Below are 23425 nucleotides of genomic sequence, written 5' to 3' on the forward strand. Positions count from 1 at the left end.
CCCGCGTGCTCAGGCAATCCACTCACCTCAGCCTCCCAAAGGCGCGGGATTACAGGCTGAGCCACCGAGCCCGGCTGAGTCAAAACAGTTTGAACTCATCAATGTTGATGCCTTTTAGTGCTTCTGCCATTTTTTGTTTCACCTCTTCCACATTGGCTACACGTTTTCCTTTGAGGGCTTTTTTCATCCGAGGGAGATAAAAAGGCATTCCGGGCAAGATGAGGTAAAGAGGGAGGATGGGGCACAGGGGTCATGCCATTTTTGGTAAAAAAAAACAAAAAAACAAAACTGTTGAACACTCAGCACAGTATGGGCAGGTGTGTTGTCACGGTAGAAGAACCATTCACCTATTTGCCACAATTCAAAACGTTTCTTCCACACATCACGAAGCAACCTTCTCACAACTTCCAGATAAAAACTTTGGTTAACCATCTGATCTGGAGAGACAAATTTCAAGTGTAATAGAAGGGGCCCACCCTCCAAAAGATAACTCTGGTTTTTGGGAGTCCCTTCTCGTATACATGTATCACAGAAGTCACAGCACATATGTATATACATATGTGTGTGTGTGTGTGTGTGTGTGTGTGTGTATGTCTGTGTTGAAAAAGAGTGTGCCATAGTCTCCACACACCTGTATATACATATATTCTGTCTCTTTTTCACATAGACAGTAAACTCCTTGGTATTTGTCTTTGTTATAATCCCAGAGCCCCAAACAATATCTTTTATGTGGAAAAAAATACAAAAAGCATTTTGTCCTTACCATGGATGTGTGTGCCATGATTGAGTTCCCATATGCCTCTAGAACCAATGGCCCAGAACCCCCACCCTCATGTGACATCTTCGTGGACAAGCACAGGTGTGCACCGGCAGTGTCTTCTGCTTTGAAAGGCAGCCAGAGTGCTGCTCGCAAGCAATCTCTCCTTCTTAAGATAAAGACCTTGTGTGCACAGTCATTTCCCTGAGAGAAGTACGGCCTTCACAGAGGTAGCTGCGGTCATGAAACCCAGCTCATTAAACCTCCTGAAATTCATGAGGAGACTCGGCTGAGAGGAGTCTCTTATGACAGAATTTTAAACTTTATTCTCTGTTCCCAATAATATTGGCGATTATCCCCATGAAAACACAGGGGCTTTCTGTCGCTGCTAAGGACTTTCTAGAGAAATTGGTCTTGAGCTTGGCATTTCATCAGGGCTGGCTCTGTGCTTAGTTAACTCCAGGGAACTCAAAGTGTGCTCTTTTTTCTGTTTAACAGACTAGGACAAAGCAGAATCCGGTGATAATGACAGGGATGACGGCAGCCAAAGTGATGGGCTGAAACACCATTTTTTATTGAAGTAAATGCTTATTTGCTTTTGCTTATTATGTTTTCAACACTAAGAGGGTATATCATTCAAGGAGATTTCAAAGAGTGCTGAAAATGGGATGACAAATTATGTGGAATTACATATGGCTGATGAGACGTGACTATTTTTCAAGTAAAACAAAATATAACTAACTGTTGTTTGTGGTCTCCTCTGCAGAGTAACTGTTCTGAAACATGTTCTCAACCCAAACAGCATGTTAGCTTGCTCGGGCTGCTGTAACAAAGCACTCCTAAGTGAGAGGGTTAAACAGCAGGTATTTATTGTCTCACAGCACTGGAGGCTAGAAGTTTGAGATCAAGGTGTAACAGGGTCAGTTTCTTTGAAGGACTGTGAGAGAGAATGTGTCCCATGCTTCTCCCCTGTCTTCTGGGGGTCTACTGGTGACTGGTGTCATTCCTTTGCACACAGAGGCATCACTTTGATCTCTGTCTTCATCTTCACATGGTGTTCTCCCTGTGTGCCCCTATCTCTGTGTGTGAATTTTCTCTTTCTATAAGGACACCAGTCATATTGGATTGGGAGCCCACCCTACTTCAGTGTGAACTCATCTTAGCTAAGTATATCTGCAGTGACCCTATTGCTAGAAAAGGTCACATTCTGAGGGACTGGGGGAGTTAGAATGTCAACGTATGAATTTGAGGGGACACAGTTCACCCTGTAACAGCAGCACTTCCGTTTTCACCCCACCTCACACCAACTAGCCCCATCAGTTCTTGGCTAGGCCACAACTCTGCCATTCAGCACAAGGTGGGGATCAGCCATTCACCATTTCAGGTAAAAAACCAGCAAAAATGAAGTTCCCGAGTCTCCAGCTAAACAGAGGAAGAAACAGAGAGGGCAAAGAGGCGAAAGGAACACTCCTTAGGAAAAATGAGGGTTGGAGAGAAGGGAAGGAAAGTGAAGTGGGTTGGATGGTGACCCCAAAAGATTTGTCCACATCCAAAGCCCTGGAACCTGTGACTGCAACCTTAGTTGGAAAAAGAGTCTTTGCAGTTGCAACTAAGTTTGAAGTCTTGAGGTGAGATCATCCTGAATTGCCCAGGTGGGCTCTAAATCCAAAGACAAGTGTCCTCATATGAGATGAGAGGAGGCGACACAGACACAGTGAAGAGGGTCAAGTGAAGACAGAGTCAGAGATTGGAGTGACATAGCCTGATATGTCATGGGTTGTTGTCCCCTCCAAATTTCATGTTGAAATGTGATTCCCAGTGTTGGAGGTGGGGCCTGGGGGGTGGTGATTGAGTCATGAGAGTGGATTCCTCATGACTGGCTTATTACCATTCTCACAGTAAATGAATGAGTACATTTACTCTATTAGACACTGCAAGATCTGATTGTTTTTTTTTTTGTTGTTGTTTTTGAGTTGGAGTCTCACTCTGTCGCCCAGACTGGAGTGCAGTGGCCACTCCCGGCCACCACAGCCTCGACCTACTGGGCTCTGGCGATCCTTCCGCCTCAGTCTTCCAAGTAGCCGGAGTTACAGGCATGCGCTACCACGCCCGGCTGATTTTTTGATTATTGTAGAGATGAGGTCTCGCTGCCCAGGCGGGTGTCGAACCCACGGGCTCAGGCAATCCACTCACCTCAGCCTCCCAAAGGCGCGGGATTACAGGCTGAGCCACCGCTCAGCCTCCCAAAGGCGCGGGATTACAGGCTGAGCCACCGAGCCCGGCTAAGATCTGATTGTTAAGAGGAGCCTGGCACCTTCCTTCCCATTCCCTCATGTCCTTTCTCTTGTCATGTGACCTGTCACCTCCCTTGCACCTTCTGCCTTGATTATAAACTTCCTGAGACCTCACCAAAAGCTGATGCTGGCACCATGTTTCTTGGACAGCCTGTAGAACTGTGCACCAAATAAACCTCTTTTTTTTTTTTTTATAAATTACTCAGCCTCAGGTACACTTTTATAACTGTGCAAATGTACTGAGACATAGTCCCAAGCCAATAAATGCCAGGAGCCAACAGAATCTCAGGGGAGACAGGAAGTCCCCACTAGAACCTTAGGAGGGAACATGGTCCTGTCTCCTGACACCTTGATTTCAGACTTCTGGCCTCCAGACTGTGAGGGAATAAACTATTGACTTTTTAAAGTCATCCTGTGTGTGACAATTTGTTAAAGCAGTCACCGGAAAGGAATGCAGAGGGGAAAAAAAGAAGTGCCATTTGCAGTGACCCTAAATGTCTGAAACAATGGCCTGAGGAATCACTGCCCTGAACCCCCTGCAGCCCCACATTCCGCTCTAATTTAGCCCTGGCCTGGTTTGTTTGAAAAACAGCCGAACTACCGGCTGGTCCTGTGCTGTTGACCAAGTGACAGTTTCCTTTGAGCATCAGTATGCGTTCCCACCTCTCTGCTCCTGTATCTGAATTCCACCTGAACTTGACTTTAGCAATCTGACACTAGAAGGAAAACTGATTACTTCATGAACTCTGTTTAATGAATGGAATTATGTTAGGCCAAACAAACATCCCTGAATCTTCAGATTTTCAGACATGCCAACAACCCATAGCTTTCTGCAAGCATACTCGAAGTATCTACTCCCTTTGAAAATAAGGGCGGGACTGCTCATATTGGATTATGAAATGCAATAGTAAATCCTCTCACAACACAAAGACCCCTAATTATTTTGGATTGCTGCACAGTGTGGATCTACATGGTTTGGTTTTGTTTGATGGTAATGACCACAATCACTGCTAATCATATTTAAACTATTTTTAGATCAGCGTGTACCAGGCTCTTGCGTGATCCTTGCCTCACTGTCATCAAATAGATCATACCAAATGGGGCTTGCTGGGCAGAGTGGCAGAGCAGTAGGCAGAACACTCTTGGTGTCTGCATTTTGAAAGGTGATGCTGTTCAGAAGTCATTTCATTAAGTGAAAGGACCTCCTGTCAGGATGTCTCATTGCAGGCGGGAGCAGACAGCCTGGAACATCACATTCCTGCAGGGCAAAGGCTGCTATCCCGCTGTAGAACCTGCTGGAAGATGCGGGCTCCTGCCTGCTGGCTAGTTACTCTCAGCCAAAAGTGAATGACAGCCTCTGTCCTCTGCCTGGGCTCCCCAGTGAGCGAGACAAATAGATGCTTAAAGTTTTCAAAGATTTGCGCTGTTCAGGTAAGAAAACTCAAACACCAGTCACCTTGTTGAGCTCTGAGTCAACTGATCTACAGAAATTCTGTGTCTAAAATTTTTCTCTTTTATGTAATTTTCCATGCCATCTCTTCTGTTCATTGAATCTTTCTCCTTTGCTACAAATGAAATCCCAACCTAATAAAGAAATTGCCAAAGGACTGTCCAGTATCTCTTCTTTTCCTGGAATTTTGCAGTGTTACATATTGCTTGCAATAAGTCAGGCCATCAGGCTGGGCTCAGATCTAATATTTTGTCATTTTGATTGAGTGAAGTTGGTGGAAATCAACCTCAGTCCATGCTTGGTCTTCTAAGCTCATTTTTCGTTTCTGCTTTTAAATCTGCTTGCACTTTTTATTTCTCATCACCATGTCTTCTTTTTCCTACCTATCTACTTGTAAATAGTTCACATAATTATAATAGTTATTGATTTTATCTTGTGTATCACAAATACATTCACTGAAGTTTTAAACTCATCAAATATGAATCTTGTATGTTTTAGTTTTACATATACAACATAAACCCACAATAAAAATACTGGAATTCTGAAAGGATTAATAATGCTAACAGTTCCATACAAAATGTCCGCTGTGGTTCATTAACAAAGAAACAGCCAATATAACATAGCCTGAGACATTTATGGCTCATAGGAGCACTGTTTTCACCACCTGGGGAATTTGGAGAAATATCTAAAACACAAACCAATTTTATTAAAATACTTTGTCAGTATATTTGAGTCCTATTGTTCTTTCTCTTAAGATAGAAACTGGGTATACTATAAAAATACAAAAGATGCCAAATTTCTTTATCCTCAAAAAATAAGTAAATCCATGGGCAGAAACTAAAAATAATAATAGTAATAAGTTCTGACCTAGACATCAAGTTTTGTAAGCTATTAAAAATCAATCTCAAAGTAAAGACAAATGACGGATTTTTTTTAAAGGTATCATTACTTTTCTTGGTAGGGACTGTTTTAAATCCTCTTGTATCCAGGAAAGGAGATTATATCCTAAACATAAAGGGAACTGGCATGTAATGTGGGGCCCCATTATGTGTGTGAGTGAGTAAGCTGCCACAGGCTCCTTGCCTTCCGAAGTTTATTTCAGCTCTGGAGGAAAGGAAACATACAGGTTACATATAAACAAAATCAGACCCTAGGGAGCCAGTCACCCAAAGCTACAGAAGACTCTTTTGGTATCCACAGCTCCATTTAGTAATTTACATTGGAATTAGAGTTGCCTCTTGGAAACCAGCCCTTAGTTTGGCTCCGTACCAGAGCAGAAGTCAACCTGGACAACAAAATGAAGTGAATTTCAAATAGCGAGCTTCCTCTGTTTGAGAACCAGTCCTGGGAATTCTTCCATAAACACCTCACCGGTTAAGAGGAGGATGAAGTTTTAGGCACATAAGTATAAATCCTTCTTTTATGCCGTGTGTGAAGCCCTCTGTGAACAAGGCATGCACATGCATGTACAATCAGAACAAGTCAGATGACATTATGATAAGAATGTGTTCTTAGACGGAGGCGCTCCTATCAGCCAGCGCTTCGCATAGGCTGGCATGCCTCCTATCTGACCGTCCCTTTTTGTAGTCAGAGGGATTCTTTCAGTTCTAGTTTTTATCAACATGAAGTCAAATTGTTATGAAATTACAGTTATGAAATTAAAGATCTGTAGGTACTTGGTGACAGTCATGAAAACGGCAGGACTGCCCAGTTTGAGTCCCTCGAAGTCTCAATTCTCTGGGAAGAGAATGGATGCCACATGCAAAAAGTTTTTCTGTATTCAGATAAGTTTGGAAAACCCTAGGTTAGACTAAGTTTGCCAGGTGGCTTCGTTCTGTCAGTTAGAGCCTTTAATTTGCTAATTTTTTAAATTAAATTTTTTATTTTAAAGATGTGGGGTGCAATTCAGGGTTAGGATACAAATGTTCATTATGTAGGTACCCTTGTTGATGAGGTATGAGGCCTGGCCTCCTACAGATTCCCACTACTGCCAATAATTTGCTAATTTGAAGTAAATTTGCTAATGCAATATAAAAATCTCTGAATTGAGTATCAGCTATTGCATTTCCTATGCTTATATTACATTGAAACCCTTTTTTTAGAACACAGCCATCTGATAAAACTCCTATTCCCCAGACCTGTCATAGAAGTAAGTGACAACAACAAGATAAATAGGAACGTAAGTCTCAACAGTCAAAGAGCTGTTGTACCTTCTTATATTGTGTGGTCGAAGGTCCCATTACACTTTATCAAGGCCGGGCACAGTGGCTCACGCCTGTAATCCCAGTACTGTGGAATTGTTTGGGCCCAGGAGCTTGAGACAATCTGGGCAACATGATGAGAACTCATCTCTACAAAAAAAATAAAAAAAAAAATTTGCTGGACTTGGTGACATACCTCTGTAGTACCAGCTACTCAAGAGGCCAAGGCGGAAGGATCACCCAAGTCCAGAATGTCTAGGCTGCAATGAGCTGTGATTGTGCCACTGCATTCCAGCCTGGGTAACAGAGTGAGACCCTGACTCAAAAGAACAAAACAAAACCAAAAAAATTTTAAGAATTTATTAGTAGACATACATTTGTTAGATATCATCCTATCTTCAGTTTATAATATTATTGGAAAGATAAATCGTATGCACCAGCTAACTAGATGTAACTTCAGTGAACGTTTATAGAATGACTGACTGAATACATTAATGACAGGAAATGTGACACACCGGCGGTAAAAACCACCTATACCTATGTAGGGTTAGGCTGGAGAGAGGAGCTTCTGCCCAAGAGACTTACAGGTCCCAAAGCTGAGACCATTCCCATATCATTTAACTTCTAAGGACTATATTTGTCTTTTATTTAAATTGGAAATTTACCTTGCCATGTTTATACCCCTAGGATAATGCAAAACAGTAATGGAAATAATAAATGTGAATGTTCCTGAGAAAGTTAGACTGCTAAATAACATAACCTGTAAGTAGTAGTAGCACAGGAAGAAAAACAATAGATGATTCCTTCTCTTAGTATCCTTAACGGGGACTAATTTTAATTTTGGCAAAGGGCTAAATCAATTTGAGAAGGCAACAGGGGAATGCGAGTTGATAATTCATCATTAGGCTATTTGCAGTAATCAGGACGTTACTGTTATCCCAATGTCGCTCAGGTTAGAGGACCAATTTCAGATTCTGTCCCAAAAACAAAATTCTCTTATGGAAATCCTGATCACATCCTGTCTCAGACAGACTATTGTCTTCTGAAATTTTTGTCTTAGGAGAGTGCTTGGGTTAGATAGCAATCTTGACCTAAAAACAAAAAGCCCTTCCTGGGTTTCTCCCCTGAAGTTAGAATCAGTAATTTAAAATTTTAGTCCTTACTTTCTTCCTGCTAAAATTAGGCATTGAATTAAGATAATTATTTTTGTGGCTATCATGCATAATTGTTAATCAAACTATTTAAATCCTGTTAAGATGTATCACACCAGTTGCTTGTCTCGTTTTCAATATTTCTCAAAAATCAATTTATTTCTAATTCAAAAAGGTGCTTCAGCAAATCTCCTGTTAATTAACTGCCATTTTTATTTCTAGAATCATTCTTATACTAGTTAAAAATGCATATCTTAGCCAGTTTCTTGCCTGTATCTCTACTCATTTTCTTAGTTCTTGACACTTCAACAGCGTGAGAATTTCTCAGAATCTAATTCAGTGAATTCCTCTGGAGGAGACCTCAAGATGATGAGAAACAATTCCTTTGGTCTTCCAAACAGATGGAATAGGTTGTTTATTTGGATGTAATAACTCTTGAAAGAACTATACACCTTATACTGTAAACCTAAAAGATTCTGCCTCCAATGTTATTTCCTTTCAGAGAGTTGAGTTACTCTTCAAATCATTTTCTCAGACCAGCTGCTTACCAATTTGGGCATGATAAATAGGTTCATGTATGTGGTATACCTCTTTACTTGTTTTTGCAAAAATAATAATTATTAGAAAAAAGCATAAGGAGTTTTAGTATACCTTCTAAAATTAGTCTCATCCTCTGTCCATAGCAGCCATTTGATTTTCTGGCTCCAACTGATCCCTTCTTGCTATGCATTTTTCTCTTTCTTTCTATTTGAATAAATTTCCAATCAATTAAAACCACAGACAGATACATAAAAGAAGATTCATTTTTTAAAAAAATCAATTTATCTCATGAAATATTTATCCTAATCCAGCAGGAACAGAAGGGCAGATGTGGAGATGAGCACGTCCCATCCTGGGAAAAAGGGACTGGTGTGAGTAAACCAAGGATGGGTGTTGCCATAGCCATTTTCCAGTCTGTGGAAGGCAGACAGAAAGACAAAGCACCAAGAGGAGAAAGGGATTTTGACTTATAAATTTGTTGCAAGGGAGCCAGACTTCAGAAGAACCAATCCTTCATACTTAAAACAAAAAGTACAAGACTACCATGGTCTATGAGGTCACATTTAGTGAGATCGTGGTGGGTAAGCAGGTAATCACAAGGTAATTATATGGTTACTTGCTGATGTCAAAAAACATCAGAAATAAAGGTAATGGGAGTCCACAACTGCCAGGAAATGACCCAAAGATTCATTATTTAGAACAAGAGCTAGAGAGGCGATTGTGTATTTCTTAGCATTTTTCTTTTTTTGGCTTGTGTTGAACTGATCTTCTGTTTTGTGACATGCATGTGGTGTGTGCACCATCATGCAGAGGAAGCAATAGGTACCAGATTCCTTTCACAGCTCCTCCTGCGGCTGAAGTCCTGCCCCTAAAATACAGATGTAACCACAAGTGTTTGTTTAGCAGCTTTCTGCTTTGTGATCATTAATGTGATGTTTTGTCTTATTTGACTAGTTGCAAAGACGAAGCTATAGCAAGCAGTATCGGGTCATTCACAATGACTTCTGTGCATGGTTATCAAAACAAGAACAATATGATATTAAATCTTGAGTGTTAGCTTTTGCTGTGTGACACTTTGAGTCACGTCTCACTGTCACCCAGGCTAAAGTGCAGTGGCACAATCACGGCTCACCACAGCCTCGAACTCCTAGGCTTAGGCATTGCTTCTGCCTCAGCCTTCCAAGTAGTTGGCACTACAGGCACATGCAACCATGCCTGGCTCAGTTTTTGGTTTTTTGTTGTTGTTTTGGGGGGTTTTTTTGTTTGTTTTTGTAAAGACGAGGTCTGGATGTTTTGCCCAGGTTGGTCTTGAACTCCTGAACTCATGCAATCCTCTAGCCTCAGCTTCCCAAAGTGTTGGGATTACACGCATGAGTCACTGCACCTTTTGGGCACTTTTATGGGCACTTTTATGTGGCAGAAATATTTTGTTCTGGATTCTGGGGTCAGTTATTCAGAACTTTCAGTTTCAGATTCGCCTCTTCCAGGTTCCTCCTCCATTATCTAAACCTTAGAGATTATTTCATCTCTGTGAACTCCAAGTTTTCAGTCCTCTTGATCATACTACCTATAGGATTGGGATTCCTTAAGCCATTCATACAGCATGAAACAAGCCAGTGTCCCGGGAGAATTGCAGGCAACTCCATATTATGAAATGCACTTGGCTTTTAATGAGCTTTGTCATGCCTAATTAAATTATATGTGCCTTTAACTGTCACATCTTTGACATGGTCGTGATTACCAATTTGATTTACTCGATCACATACTGGTAGGAAGGAAGATAGAGTCTTGTTCAATCAATATCATGAAAACCTGTGGTTAAAGACAGTACACAGATTGGTAAAAGCACTCTAGATATCATTTAACTATTGCTTTAAGTTGTTGTATGGACCAGACCAATCAGCATCCGTTGGTATACTTACAAGGCTATTATGGGTATTAGCTTTTCCTGACAATTTATTATCTTATCATATGTTGTAGGAATGATTTTTTATGAATTCTGAAGAATTAATTAGAACAAGATTTCACTTAAAGAATGTTTCGCTCTAGACTTTATAAGCATGACGTGTCAGACCAAACATTAAAGACAGAGAAAGTAGAGAGAAGACTTTCGTAACATGCCCAATTCAAAACCACGTTATTCACAATTAAATTGATTTTATTCTGCCCAGATAGTTAATTCTTGTTTGTTAATCTTGGATTGGTAAGCAGTCCCATCTCTCAAAGTTGTCTACTTCCAATCTAAACAAGTTCTGGAAATCCTGACTCAATCCCTTGGTAATCTGAGATGTTCACTTATAGTGATGATATCAGTTTATATAGGAATGCCTGTATCCAAAATCCAATTTTCTACAGCATCAAGTGTCAATAGTACCTGTTAGCATTCTTTTATCAGGCTCTTTTGGTGTTTCTTCCAGAAGACAAGATTACTGACCCACATCTTTGGCAGGCACTACAGGTACATGCTACCACACCTGGCTCATTTTGTGTTTTGCGGGGGAGGGGTTGTTTGTTTTTGTAGAGACGAGGTCTGAATGTTTTGCCCAGGCTGGTCTCGAACTCCTGGGTTCATGCAATTCTCTCGCCTCAGCTTCCCAAAGTGCTGAGATTACATCCGTGAGCCACTGCACCTGAACTTGTGAACACTTTTATGTGGCAGAAATATTTTATTCTGGATTCTGGGGTCAGTCATCCAGAACTTTTGGGGTAGCATGAAAGAAAAACAGAAGCCACCCATTGGTGATGAGGCTGAATAGCTCTGGTTATTTCTTAATTATAATCACTAATATGAAAATGGAAGCAAGTTTAGTTTCATAAAGAAGTAGTCAGTGACTTCCATGAGGGTAAGTACATATTATGGACTATAAGGGCACTAAGCAATCTCCAAGGCCTTTTAATTTATCCCATCAAATGTGTGTCATGATTACCAAGTGAAAAGGCTCTTTTAAACCTGGAAATGGAATCTTTCTTTTATAAAATTGTTGACCATTATTGTGTCATTCTTTAACGTGAAAGGGAGCATGCCTCTGTCCACAATGAAAGGGTCGTCCCTGCTGAAACATAATCATAATGATAATATTTTACTTGTCATAATGAAGTGGGGTTGAGCGTCTCTTTTTGTCCCATTTGTCAGTTCTTTTTGTATTACATTCTTGATGAACGGAACAGCTCTCACCATAGTAGCAGACCACATACAAAGCTGCAGAATGCTGAACACGCCTAATTCTTTCTAGTATCCCTTTTTTCATAAGGTGAGGAAGAAAAACCTTCAGTGTCACCCAGCGGCTTTCTGAGAAACCCAAAAGATGGTTTAGATGTAAAAGATATTTTTTTAACATTTTATGAGTTTGCCTGTGGGGTGTGGATTTGCAGAAGGCAATTTCAAAAAGAATTATCGGGGGCACAAGGTATGAGTGTGAATCTCGAGTGGCTAGTGACAAGACGTAACTTCAGCTCGGTTAAGAGTGATAATATTTAAAATAAAGCAGTTAATAAAAGACTGCTTTTTTTTAAAGAACTCTAGCATTTTTATAAGCAAGGATCATTTGCTAAATGTCAATTTAAGAGATTAAACTGTAGCATTTTCACAAGTGAGGAAATTTTGCTAAAAGCAATTCAAGAGATAAAAGCACAAAAAAATTAACAGGGTGTCAAGTAGGAGTATTTTGGTGATAAAAAGAGACTTGTACTATTTGGGCACAGACTATTCTTTACAGTTTCTTACTGAATATAAAGTATATATTCAAAGATCAACTTGTCATTTTGAAGTAGGGTCTGAGCGCTTAAATCACATACACCAAAACAAAGTTATCACTAACAAAGGAGAAGTTTATTCGTCAAGGCTCTTGCCGACCAGCGACCGCTTGCAGGAAGCTAGTTCCAAGCAAGGGCCCGAGCTGCCACACAGGGCTGTTTTATGTAGTTTAGATTTACATCCGGGCAGACTAAAGATAGAACTTGGGACATCCCGGGGCTCTTATCTCAACATTCTGGAGGCGTGGGCAAGCAAGCAAGTTTACAGAAGCAGATGTAGCTGGTTATGCAGGTGCGGTGGATAAGGGTATAATCAATTGCATAATGTCTGCAGAGAAAGTTTCCAGGAAAGGAGTAATGCCTGCCTCAAGGTTAGGGCTATTCCTGCTTTTTCCCTTTACGCTTCTTTCTTTGTTCTCTTTGTTCCTTCTTACAATTTTAACAGAAAGAAAAACTAATTCTAATTTTATTATTTGCATACACCACTCATTTGCAGCCCAGCAAGTCAATGCTGGGGTGGCAGTGAGCGTGCCGCTACACTTCAGCCTGGGAGATGGAGTGAGACTCCGACTCAAAAAAAAAAAAAAATGAAAGAGACAGTAGTGGGGACAAATGAGAGAACCAAAGTGATGAGACACGGAAAGGATTCCACATACGTTGTTTAAAGATGGAAGAAGAGGGATAAATGCCAAGGAAGGCAGGTGACCTCTAGAATCTGGAAAAGGCAAGGAAAACATTCTCTCCTAGAGTTTCTAGAACACAGCCTTGCCCACATCTTAACTGTAGCCCAGTAAGACCTAAGTTACATTTTTAGCCTGCAGAACTATAAAATAATAGTATAGCTTTAGACCCCTAGGTGTGTGGTGATTTGTTACAGCAGCAATAGAAAACTAATACAAATCCCACGCCTTTAGGAGGCTGAGGTAAGTGGATTGCCTGAGCCTGCGGGTTCGAGACCCGCCTGGGCAACTTGGCGAGACCTCATCTCTACAATAAATCAAAAATCAGCCGGGCGTGGTAGCGTGTGCCTGTAGTTCTGGCTACTGGAAGGCTGAGGCGGAAGGATCGCCAGAGCCCAGCAGGTCGAGGCTGCGGTGGCCGGGAACGGCCACTGCACTCCAGTCTGGGCGACAGAGTGAGACTCCAACTCCAAAAAAAAAGAAAAGAAAAGAAAACTAATACATACGGCATCAGCGACTCCTATTAACTGTAACTCTGAAACAAAGTAACTGAGTTTTATTTCCTCACAGACAAACAGAAGGCTAGGATACAGATACCTGAGAACTAAGTGATAAACCAGTACATAGTTCAGAAGAGCAGCTGAGATCTGAGAAAGCTAGCTGTAACTCACAAACTCACATTTTACTTCCTCCTACAGTCTGATGTACTGTTTTGTGCATCATGGAGTGATAACCTGAATGAACCTACTAACAAGTCCAAGACATTTGTAAATCTGCAGATATTTGAAGTATGTGTGTGTCCACATATGTGTCCATGCCTTTGGGCATGTGTGTTCAGTGACCAGTGATTTTTCAAAAAAAGGACATTAAAAATTGTTACTCAAAGAAGTTAAATGGAGTAACTCTGTTGACAGATTTTATAGAATTATCTAAGGTTAAGAAGAGCAAACCCTTTATGAGACATCAGTTATTAAAATTCAATGTAGTTGAACACTGGTTTATCTTTTTATAATTTTAAATCAATCATGTTAACTTATCTGTCTAATAAAACCAGAATTGAAAATTCAAGTGATTCATGATAGTAATAAATTGAGGAAATAAACCTAATCTTATATAAAGTAGATGATGCTAACAAAAGAAATATAACATGATAAAAACAGGAAGAAGACACATCTCTGTTTTCCTCCTAATTTTGTCAAACCAGTCTAATTTTTGCAAACATTTACTTTAGCTAAAAATACTACATAGACTCTTTTCACCTGAGGTAACAAATATATTGAAACCTCTTCAAATGCCCTTAACGAGCCTGAAGTGTCTTTGTTCTCTTTTTTCCCTTGTCTTTGTCAATATAGTATCAACCAGTATTTTTTGTTTGTTTGTTTCAAAATTTTTAACCCAGGAACAAACACCACCACTTTATCACTAAATTTTTTTATGTTTCTTTTTGAAAGAATCTTTTGTGAGAGAAATTTTTCTTAAAGGACCAGCAACTTAGAGCCTTCTTAAGAGTATTTTTAATTGAAAATTTTTTAGTTTTCTTATTGTTACTTTATATATGAGGACTTAGTTGTATCCATAAGCCCATCAAAGCAGGAGCTCCATTTATCAATTTCGTCCACAGAATAGAAAAGTTACACTGATCTATTGATACAGAAAATGTTTATATACACATAACAAAAGAATCCCATCAAATTCTTGGCAAGCCAGGGGATTCAGGGGGAGTTTATAACTGGATTTCTTTTTATCTCATGTATGCTGTCTTTTGTAGTGCTTGTCAAGTCTGTTGTGAGTTGAGGCAGGGGATAAACTTTAAAGTGTATTAACACCTTTTTGTCAACCCATATTTGCTGGCATATTTCTATATCTCTGTGTGACTTTACTGATTTGTATTTTTTTATTTTAAAATAATTATAGAGTCACAAGAACTTGTAGAGATATTAAAGAGAGGTCCCATGTATCTTGCACCCACTTTCCAGCAATGGCTGCAGCCTATATAACTCTCATAGAATACTAATATCAGGAAATTAACAATACAATATGTATGTGTAGTACAGTGTCATTTTATCGCATGTGTGGATTTGTGTAACCATCACTGCCATTAAGATATGGAACTGTTTTCATCAACCTAACACGATTTGTTGTACAACCTCTTTATAGTTACACTCTCTCCACTGTCCCAAACTTCTGGCAAACACTAATTTGTTTTCCATCTCTATAATTTCTTATTTCAAAAGTGTTATATAAGTGGAAACTTATAATATGCGTCCATTTGAGACTGGCTTTTCTCATTCACTTATCTGGGGCCTGACCTCTTTTCAGGCCTGAGAAGCCCATTTCAAGACAGGCACTTCTGCCTCCTGCCAGCCGCAACCCCAGGGCTAGGCCTGCGCTTTTATGTTCCCTGCATCCACAGAGCATCCCAGTGCAGCACAGGGCCACTGCTAAGCTCCAGGTGCCCTTTATATCCATGAGCCCCTGCAGAATCTTCAACTTATTCCTTTTCCAGCTTCCACCTGGTGGTCTAGCCACTTCCCTCCTTAGCCCTAGAAGAATGGTACCTCTATCCTTTTTCTCTCTAAAAAGAAAAGAAACCAATTTGATCACCCTGATGGTGTTAAGCTGTACAAATAAAAGTTTGGACCACATACCTTGCGATGCTTTATGCCACTGCAACAACAGCAAAAAAGGGAATTAACTCCTTTTATCTTTGAAGACATCTCAGATCTCAAGAACCCAGAATTCTGACTGAGGGGCAGAAGGAGGGGGCTCAGAATTTCTTCTATGAGTAGCAAGAATAGTGTTTTAGTTCTTTCAAGTGTTCAGAAACTTAGGTTAAAAAAAAGAGAAAATATGGGATATAGAACAGTTGCAGGGACTAGCTACCTTGAGTTGCAGTGCTTATAATTTCAACAGAAATTCAGAGAGAGAGAGAGCTTTATTGTCAAAAAAACATGACACTTCTCCCACTTTCCATTTTAGCTATTCCAACACCTTCCTTCTAACATACCAGAATTTCTTTGTAAAATATCAGCTTGATCTTGTCACTTTCCTGACCTACAAAATAAAACTTAATTGTCCACCTCCTGAATCAAGCCTTCCATAATAACCTAGTCCAATCTAACTTCTCTCTTCCCTGAACTGCTGTTCTAAATATGCAACACAAGGTCACCTGTGACTATACTTCTTCTGTATTCCAAGATTTCTCCTCTACCCCATCGGCTTCAAAGTTTCTAAACATCAAAAAGAACTAAAACACTCTTCTCACTACCCAAATTTCCTGTGAAAATAGGTTCTAAATTTCACTGTGAGAAAACAGCTTTTTCAGCACATAATCAAAGTTTTTAAAATAAAATTGGATGCTTTAAAAATAATTAACAAACTTAGCTCAGAACTCTTCTTCCCTGAGGAAATAATTTTACTTGATTTGTTTCTTCATTTGGAAGGTCAAAAATATAGACTAAAATATATACCTCCAGATAGACTGATAAATAGACTAAATGAAAACTCTCCAATTGCCAAGTAGAATGTTAGTGAACTATACTGGAAATATTGGAATTAAAATAACTTCAGTGAGTTTTCTCAACAGTCAAGCTGTGGTAGCTTTCATACAAGATCCGACAATTAAGTTCGCAAACTCATCCTAGAAGAAGTGCTACATACCACATTGCTGAATATTATGATGGTCACCTTCGAAGTACTCCCTTGAGAAGGTATGCACTGACACCAGCGCCTAGTCCACCCATCAAAGCAGTTTTGGAATTCTTTTTCTAGAATGGCCATCAGAGCTGTCATTGTATTGTCCTTGATGTCCTGAATGTCATCAAATATCTTTCTTTCAATATTTCCTTTATCTTCCAATAAAGAAAAAAAGTCATTGGAAACCAGATCAGGTAAGTAGAAAGGGTGTTCCAATACAATTATTTGTGCCGTGCTGCCAACGTAAGAGCACTGTGGCAAGTTTGCAAACTTAATTGTCAGACTTCAACAAATAACAACAGCTCTGATGGCCATTGCAGAAAAAGAGTTCCAAAACTGCTTCGTCAGGTGGACTAGGCACTGGTGTTGGTGCCTAGCTTTCCAAGAGGAATACTTTGAAGGTGACTGTAGTGATGTTCAGCATGAAGTATGTAGCACTTTTTTTCCGTTTCTTTTTCTTTCTTTTTTTTTTTTGAGTTGAAGTCTCACTCCTTCACCCAGGTTAGAGTACAGTGGCACACTCGCAGCCACCCCAGCATCGATCCACTAGGCTCAGGCGATCCTTCCACCTCAGCCTTCCAAGTAGCAGGAGCTACAGGCACCCGCTACCATGCCCAGCTAATTTTTTATTCATTGTAGATACGAGGTCTCGCCAAGTTCCCCGGGCTGGACTTGAACCGGCGGGCTCAGGCAATCCACTCGCCTCAGCCTCCCAAAGTGCTGGGATTACAGGCTGAGCCACCAAGCCCAGCCTATAGCACTTTTTTCTAGGATGGTTCGTGAACCTAATTGTTGAACCTCATATGGCAGTGACTCCTGATCTTTTTCATATTGTGGGGCATGTGGAAAATGATAGTATTTGTATGGCACACTGGGTTGAGTGCAAAGGGATGTCTGTAGGGGGTTGGCTATGTGAACACTACAGGGACACATGTATCTCTTTCAGGGTTCACAGACAAGGCAGCCGTGGAGGATGAAACTACATCTTCATATTTATCTGACATAATTTTAAAATGATAATAGCAACGAAAGCAAAAAAAATGCTGCAGCCAAAAAATCCTCTCTTTCCCCTCATTTTTCTTTTCAACCTCGATAATGTCTAAAGCCACCATGCCAGCCCTCCATACTCAGTCAAGAGTATAAACATCCCCTTGTATACAATGATTGCAATATTATTTTCAATTATTTTGCCCTTCCTCCATCAATACCCTCATAAAGAAGAGTAAAAAAGAACACATTTATCTTCTCAGTTCTGTGGACTTCTGGTTTGTCTTTTCTTTTTTTTGAGTTGAAGTCTCACTTCGTCTCCCAGGCTGGAGTGCAGTGGCACACTCACGGCAACCCCAATGTCGACCTGCTGGGCTCCGGTGATCTTTCTGCCTCAGTCTTCCAAGTAGTTGGAACTATATGCTTGGGCTACCACGTCTTGCTAATTTTTTTGATTTATTGTAGAGACGAGGTCTCGCCAAGTTGCCTAGGCTGGTCTCTTTCCCGTGGGCTCAGGCAATCCACTCGCCTCGACCTCCCAAAGTGCTGGGATTATAGGCTCAGCCACCAAGCCCGGCCCCGGTTTGTCTTCTAACAGTTTGTGGGGTTTAATGAACTGATGGACTCTCCAGCATGCTGAGATCAACAAGAGCAAACTCTTAGCTAAAGTTAGTCAGATTTAATAATAAACAGACAAACTGTTCATGTACAAAGTACCTTCTACCTTCTCTAAACTATTTTAGTCGCTGTCATTAGAAAGTAAATGCGCTACATTTGGGGGTTTGAAAAAAAACATTTTTGACAGACACTTCCTGAGCTATCTTCCAGCGAATGAAGGCACTTTTCCACTTCAGTAATTTAAACATCAGCATTTTCTGTCCAAGCTAAAATAAGCCACCTAAACATAGGATAAGAGCAGATACCAAAATTACAAGGACTTGTGTTTTATTTATTACTGCCTGGAATGAAGATATCATCGCCTACTCCCATGAGATTCCTTTTCCTGCTGTCAGGCACGATGCACCAGAGAATTAAACATCAGAAGACATTATTTAGATATATATATATATATATATATATATATATATATATATATATGGAGGTAAAATATTTCAAATCACTTTTAGGAGCTAGCTAAATATGCCTCACTGGGGAATGGGTGGCAAGGAAGGGCTCTAACTTCGGATACTTGCCAATTCTATCTGAAAAATTTAAGAACAGCCAACTTTGCCACAGGCACTCATTTATTTCCTTCCAGAAGTAAATTAAAAGAACAGAATTGGAAGCTGCAGGTGGGATGAATTAATTGTCTTGCAGGGTTATTGGTATTGCCTAAAGTGCTTTGTAAACTAAAAGTATCCATAAATATGTCGTTATAAGTACCTTTATCATTGGAAGTAGCAAGATTAATAATGATAAAGTGAATTAAGGAAGCAGAGTCGGGTTTTATTTTATCTTATATTTCACACGAAAACATGCCAAATTAGTAAGTGTTATATGGTAGAATTACACAATAAAATCCCATCCAGGAGACAGACAGATCATCCAGTTACCTTAGTTTGAAGGACACCAAGTTCTGTGTTATTTGTCAAGTTCCTCTCTCTTGCTTTCAGTGTTTCTCTTTGTTTTACTAGTGTTGGAACTCAGAATTTGCATACATGAGCATGTTCTCCACATATTTGTGGTTTGACTCTTACTTGTTAAAACATACAGGTTCCATGATGGTGTCCATTAAGGTATTTTTGAGGGGTGTGTTAGAATCTCCATGCATCTTCCTGACTTCTGTGAACATCAAATAGGAACTTAATAATAGCTAATGTCAGCTGAGCCCTGCGTCCTTTTTAATGTCTCCGTTTCACATACTCTCTATACATTTACTCACTTATTCTTTACAACAAGCTCATAAGTAGGGTACCATTATTGTTTTGCCTTACAGATTGAAAAAAACAAACAAACACAACTGAGGCTGAGGCATGAAATAACTTGACCAGGATTCAAGCCCATGTCACTCTAGCACCAAATCTACATGTATTGGCCTTGAGAAAACATTGTCTTCTCTGCATAGGTGTCCTAAATGACCCAATAGAGAACGCTCAGTGATGGGAAACAAACACCACGGATGTGAGCTCGTGTGCTCTCTTCTCCCCCCTGCACCTACCTCTCTCGCTGCCCTTTTTATTCACCTTGACCTCTTTTCAACTCTTCCCTTCGTTTTATTTTCCAGGCAAATATGCCATGCGAGACCTAGTCCACAGACTTCCCGGCGGAAACAACAGCAACAATGCAGCAAGCAAGGCCATGTCGGATGACACCGTGACCGCTGTCTGCTGTACCCTGCACGAAGTGATCACCAAGAACATGGAGAATGCCAAGGCCTTACGGGATGCCGGTGGCATCGAGAAGTTGGTCGGCATCTCCAAAAGCAAAGGAGACAAGTAAGTTAGTTGGCGACTTTCTATCTCTGTATCGGTTGAATTGGTTCTGATCGTACTTGTCACTTGTCCTGGTTATGGGTAATGCCAGGATTGTCACCAGAAAGCATTTGTCTACGATGATCAAGAGAAGGAAAATGGTCAATGGTTTCTAGTCTTCCCACAGCACAACGAAAGCTGATCTTACTGGTAATTTTGATTTGATAAATAACTCATGACCTGGTGACGATTGGTGGGGTGAACTTGACAGTCCAGGCTGCATACTCATGCACTCTTCCAGCAAGAAAGACACAGGCTTGACCTGGACACAAGAAGGTATGTTGTAGTTGTCCCCCTGGGGTTGGAAGTCCATGTGTTAATGATGTCTCCATGTCCTGCTCTGTGTTCCTCAGCTCTTCAACTAAGTCAAATCCAACTTACCATTATCACAGAAGCCACCAACTCATAGCAAGTCATCATGCAGGAAGGATGGGGGAAAAGACAGAGTATGACAGCATCAGCGAGAACTCTATTCAATACCCTCCCTTACCAGCTATGAGATTTGGGGCAAATCATTTAATAAACATTTCACTATGTCTGTACTTTTCAATCTAAAACTCAGGAAAGGGCTTTCTTTTTTCTTTTTTTTTTTTGAGTTGGAGTCTCACTCTGTCGCCCAGACTGGAGTGCAGTGGCCGCTCTCGGGTCACCGCAGCCTCAACCTGCTGGGCTCCGGTCCTTCCGCCTCAGCCTTCCGAGTAGCCGGAATTACAGGCATGCGCGACCACACCCGGCTGATTTTTTGATTGATTGTAGAGATGAGATCTCGCTGCCGGGGGGGGGGGGGGGGGGGTGCTTTCTTAAAAAGAAATGATAATCAACTCTTAAAGAATGAATAGAAATTTCCCAGAAAGAGGGTATAGTGGTGAGCAAAGAGAGCTTTCATGCAAATAGAACAAAAAGAGATAAGACTTGTTGTCAAAGCAATTGCATCACCTCAAATAGGAGGTGTTTCCCCAGCTTGATTTAAGAACCGATATCTTACTGTGTGCAGCCAAAAAATATCTTCACGAGTCAGACTGTCAGTATGTCAGGGAGCTGTCAATTTAACAGAAACCTTCACTAACCTTAATTAAATTTTTCCTCTTGGAAGTTTCTCAGTGTAATCAAGTAAGATTAAAAAGGTAAACCTTTTAGCCAGGCTCGGTGGCTCAGCCTGTAATCCCGCGCCTTTGGGAGACTGAGGTGAGTGGATTGCCTGAGCCCGCAGGTTCGAGACCCGCCTGGGCAGCGAGACCTCATCTCTACAATAAATCAAAAAATCAGCTGGGCGTGGTAGCGCGCACCTGTAATTCCGGTTACTTGGAAGGCTGAGGCGGAAGGATCGCCAGAGCCCAGCAGGTCAAGGCTGCGGTGACCTGGAGCAGCCACTGCACTCCAGTCTGGGCGACAGAGTGAGACTCCAACTCAAAAAAAAAAAAAAAGTAAACCTTTTTTTATTAAGAGTCCACTTCTTGGCTTTTTATTCCCTGCCCTCCCCCCCTCCAATTCCTTTACATCTAAATGCTAAATAGTTTTCCCTTTGTTATTAAACACTGTGAGGGATCCACTTTGAGACTATCTGGAAATTCTATCTCATCATTTTATTTAATTCAGTATATTACCATTGTATTATAGAAGAAGATTCAGAGTTTCTGGTTAAGCACCGTGAGACCTCCAAATAGGTTCAATCAACAATTCCACATTTGGATTTGAATACTTTCTCATATCAAGAAGAGAAGCCCCACTGGACTCATGTAATAATTGGGCAATGCGGATTGTTGGCTTGAATTATATCATGTGATATTGTACTTACAATAAAATGCTTTACTGTGTAGGCAGGAAGCCACACTATTTTCTTCTTTATATAGCTTCAGTAGACCTTTGGAATCTCTCGTTGAAGTGCTTGCCTGTTTCGAGCATTAAGAGCTTAAGATGGTAATGCTGTTTTAAGTATATACACCTACACACACAATAAAACCATAGTCCACAAAAACAAACCGATATATTTGTCTATGCTTCTATACTCATGAGACATTCAAAGATTAAAGTATTTTCTCTGAATTATGAGATTAGAGAGCTTTCAGCAGTGGTTTGGCATGTATTAATTCCCTCCAATTCTTTGAGCGTCCTACAGCAGTAAGCATTGTTAAATGGGCCTGAGAGAGAAAATATGCTTTAATCAGTCCTATGGTCAAAGGAAATGATTTGGTGTAACTACTGTAAAAACCCCTTTGAGGAAATATCTTATGAAATTACACATGTGTATCTATGTTGCCCATTCACAACATGACCCAGTTAGTTCTGATCTAATCTTGATAATTGTTAATAGGAAGATTTTTTTTACTACAGATGATCTCATAAATGTGCTTTAATTTGACTGAATTTTTTATAAGATAATCACTTGTTTTATCTTGTTCCTTTATCTTTTTTTCTAATGCCAGCAACCTGCATTTACGAGTTATAGTTCTTCTGCTTAGTCATTTGCATCCATCTTTCCATGCTATTTATCTCTTTTTAAAATATATGTTCTGACTAATTTGGGGAGCCAAACTAAGTTTTTAAAACTTCATTTATCCTCGTTTCCTACCTATACTTTAATTTTCTTTTTGCTTTTCGCTACTCTTAAAATAAAGTGAATTCAGGAGAACTGCTCCAAATCTTAGCATGAAACTCACCATTTATCATTCAATTCTGTTATGACAGTAGACATTGAGATTCCTGTGAACTTATAGGCATATTTTAAGAAAATAGATATTCTTTATTGAAAATAGATCTTTTGAAATTTGAGATAATTTAATAACAGTGAATGGCAGTAATATCAATTCACCGTAGGTAATTTGTAAAATGCTTGCGACTCTGTTCACACTAAATTATCCTTAGAAACATATTTTCAGTAATAATTTCAGTTCAAACCTGATTTTTATTTAAGATAGCATGGTAAAACATGGATAGAAGAAACTGCCTTGCTATCATGCCCCATTGTATGTATTTATACATTTTCTTTGAAAATATACATGAGATTAAATATGCAGTGATGTTAATGAGTCAGACTGGCAAGTTGTCAATCACAGTCTATTAGAACTGCACAACTCACTGTGTCTGGTGGACACACTCCGGGGGACTGATGTTCTGGGATCCTGCAACTGGCATAGCTGTGTTGAACAGCCACAATGAGTTGCGCCAACTGAAATCTTCAGCCACCCCTGGTATGACAGCTCTGGTGATGATCCGACCCCAATTGTGGAATTGTTATTAACTCTTACAAGAGTTAATAACAATAATAATAATAATAATAATACTCACCATTCTGAAATCTTGATAACGTATTCTTTTCACATCATTTAAAACACCCATTATAGCCGGGCTCGGTGGCTCAGCCTGTAGTCCCGCGCCTTTGGGAGGCTGAGGTGAGTGGATTGCCTGAGCCTGCGGGTTTGAGACCCGCCTGGGCAGCAAGACCTCA

General features: G+C 40.2%; 1 protein-coding gene across 3 annotated transcripts in view; it reads left to right on the forward strand.

Moving 5' to 3' along the window:
• The window catches only part of CTNND2 (catenin delta 2), a 981613-nt gene that overhangs the window by 907578 nt on the left and 50610 nt on the right, over nucleotides 1-23425 (forward strand). For all 3 annotated transcript variants that reach the window (XM_021711379.1, XM_021711381.1, XM_021711380.1), the window contains one exon: nucleotides 19734-19944. In XM_021711379.1, the coding sequence (XP_021567054.1) occupies nucleotides 19734-19944 (211 nt within the window). The remainder of the gene's footprint in view (nucleotides 1-19733; nucleotides 19945-23425) is intronic.

Source organism: Carlito syrichta, unplaced genomic scaffold (assembly GCF_000164805.1).
Source record: "Carlito syrichta isolate Samal-C Ts95f unplaced genomic scaffold, Tarsius_syrichta-2.0.1 Scaffold302126, whole genome shotgun sequence".
Taxonomy (NCBI): Eukaryota; Metazoa; Chordata; class Mammalia; order Primates; family Tarsiidae; genus Carlito; species Carlito syrichta.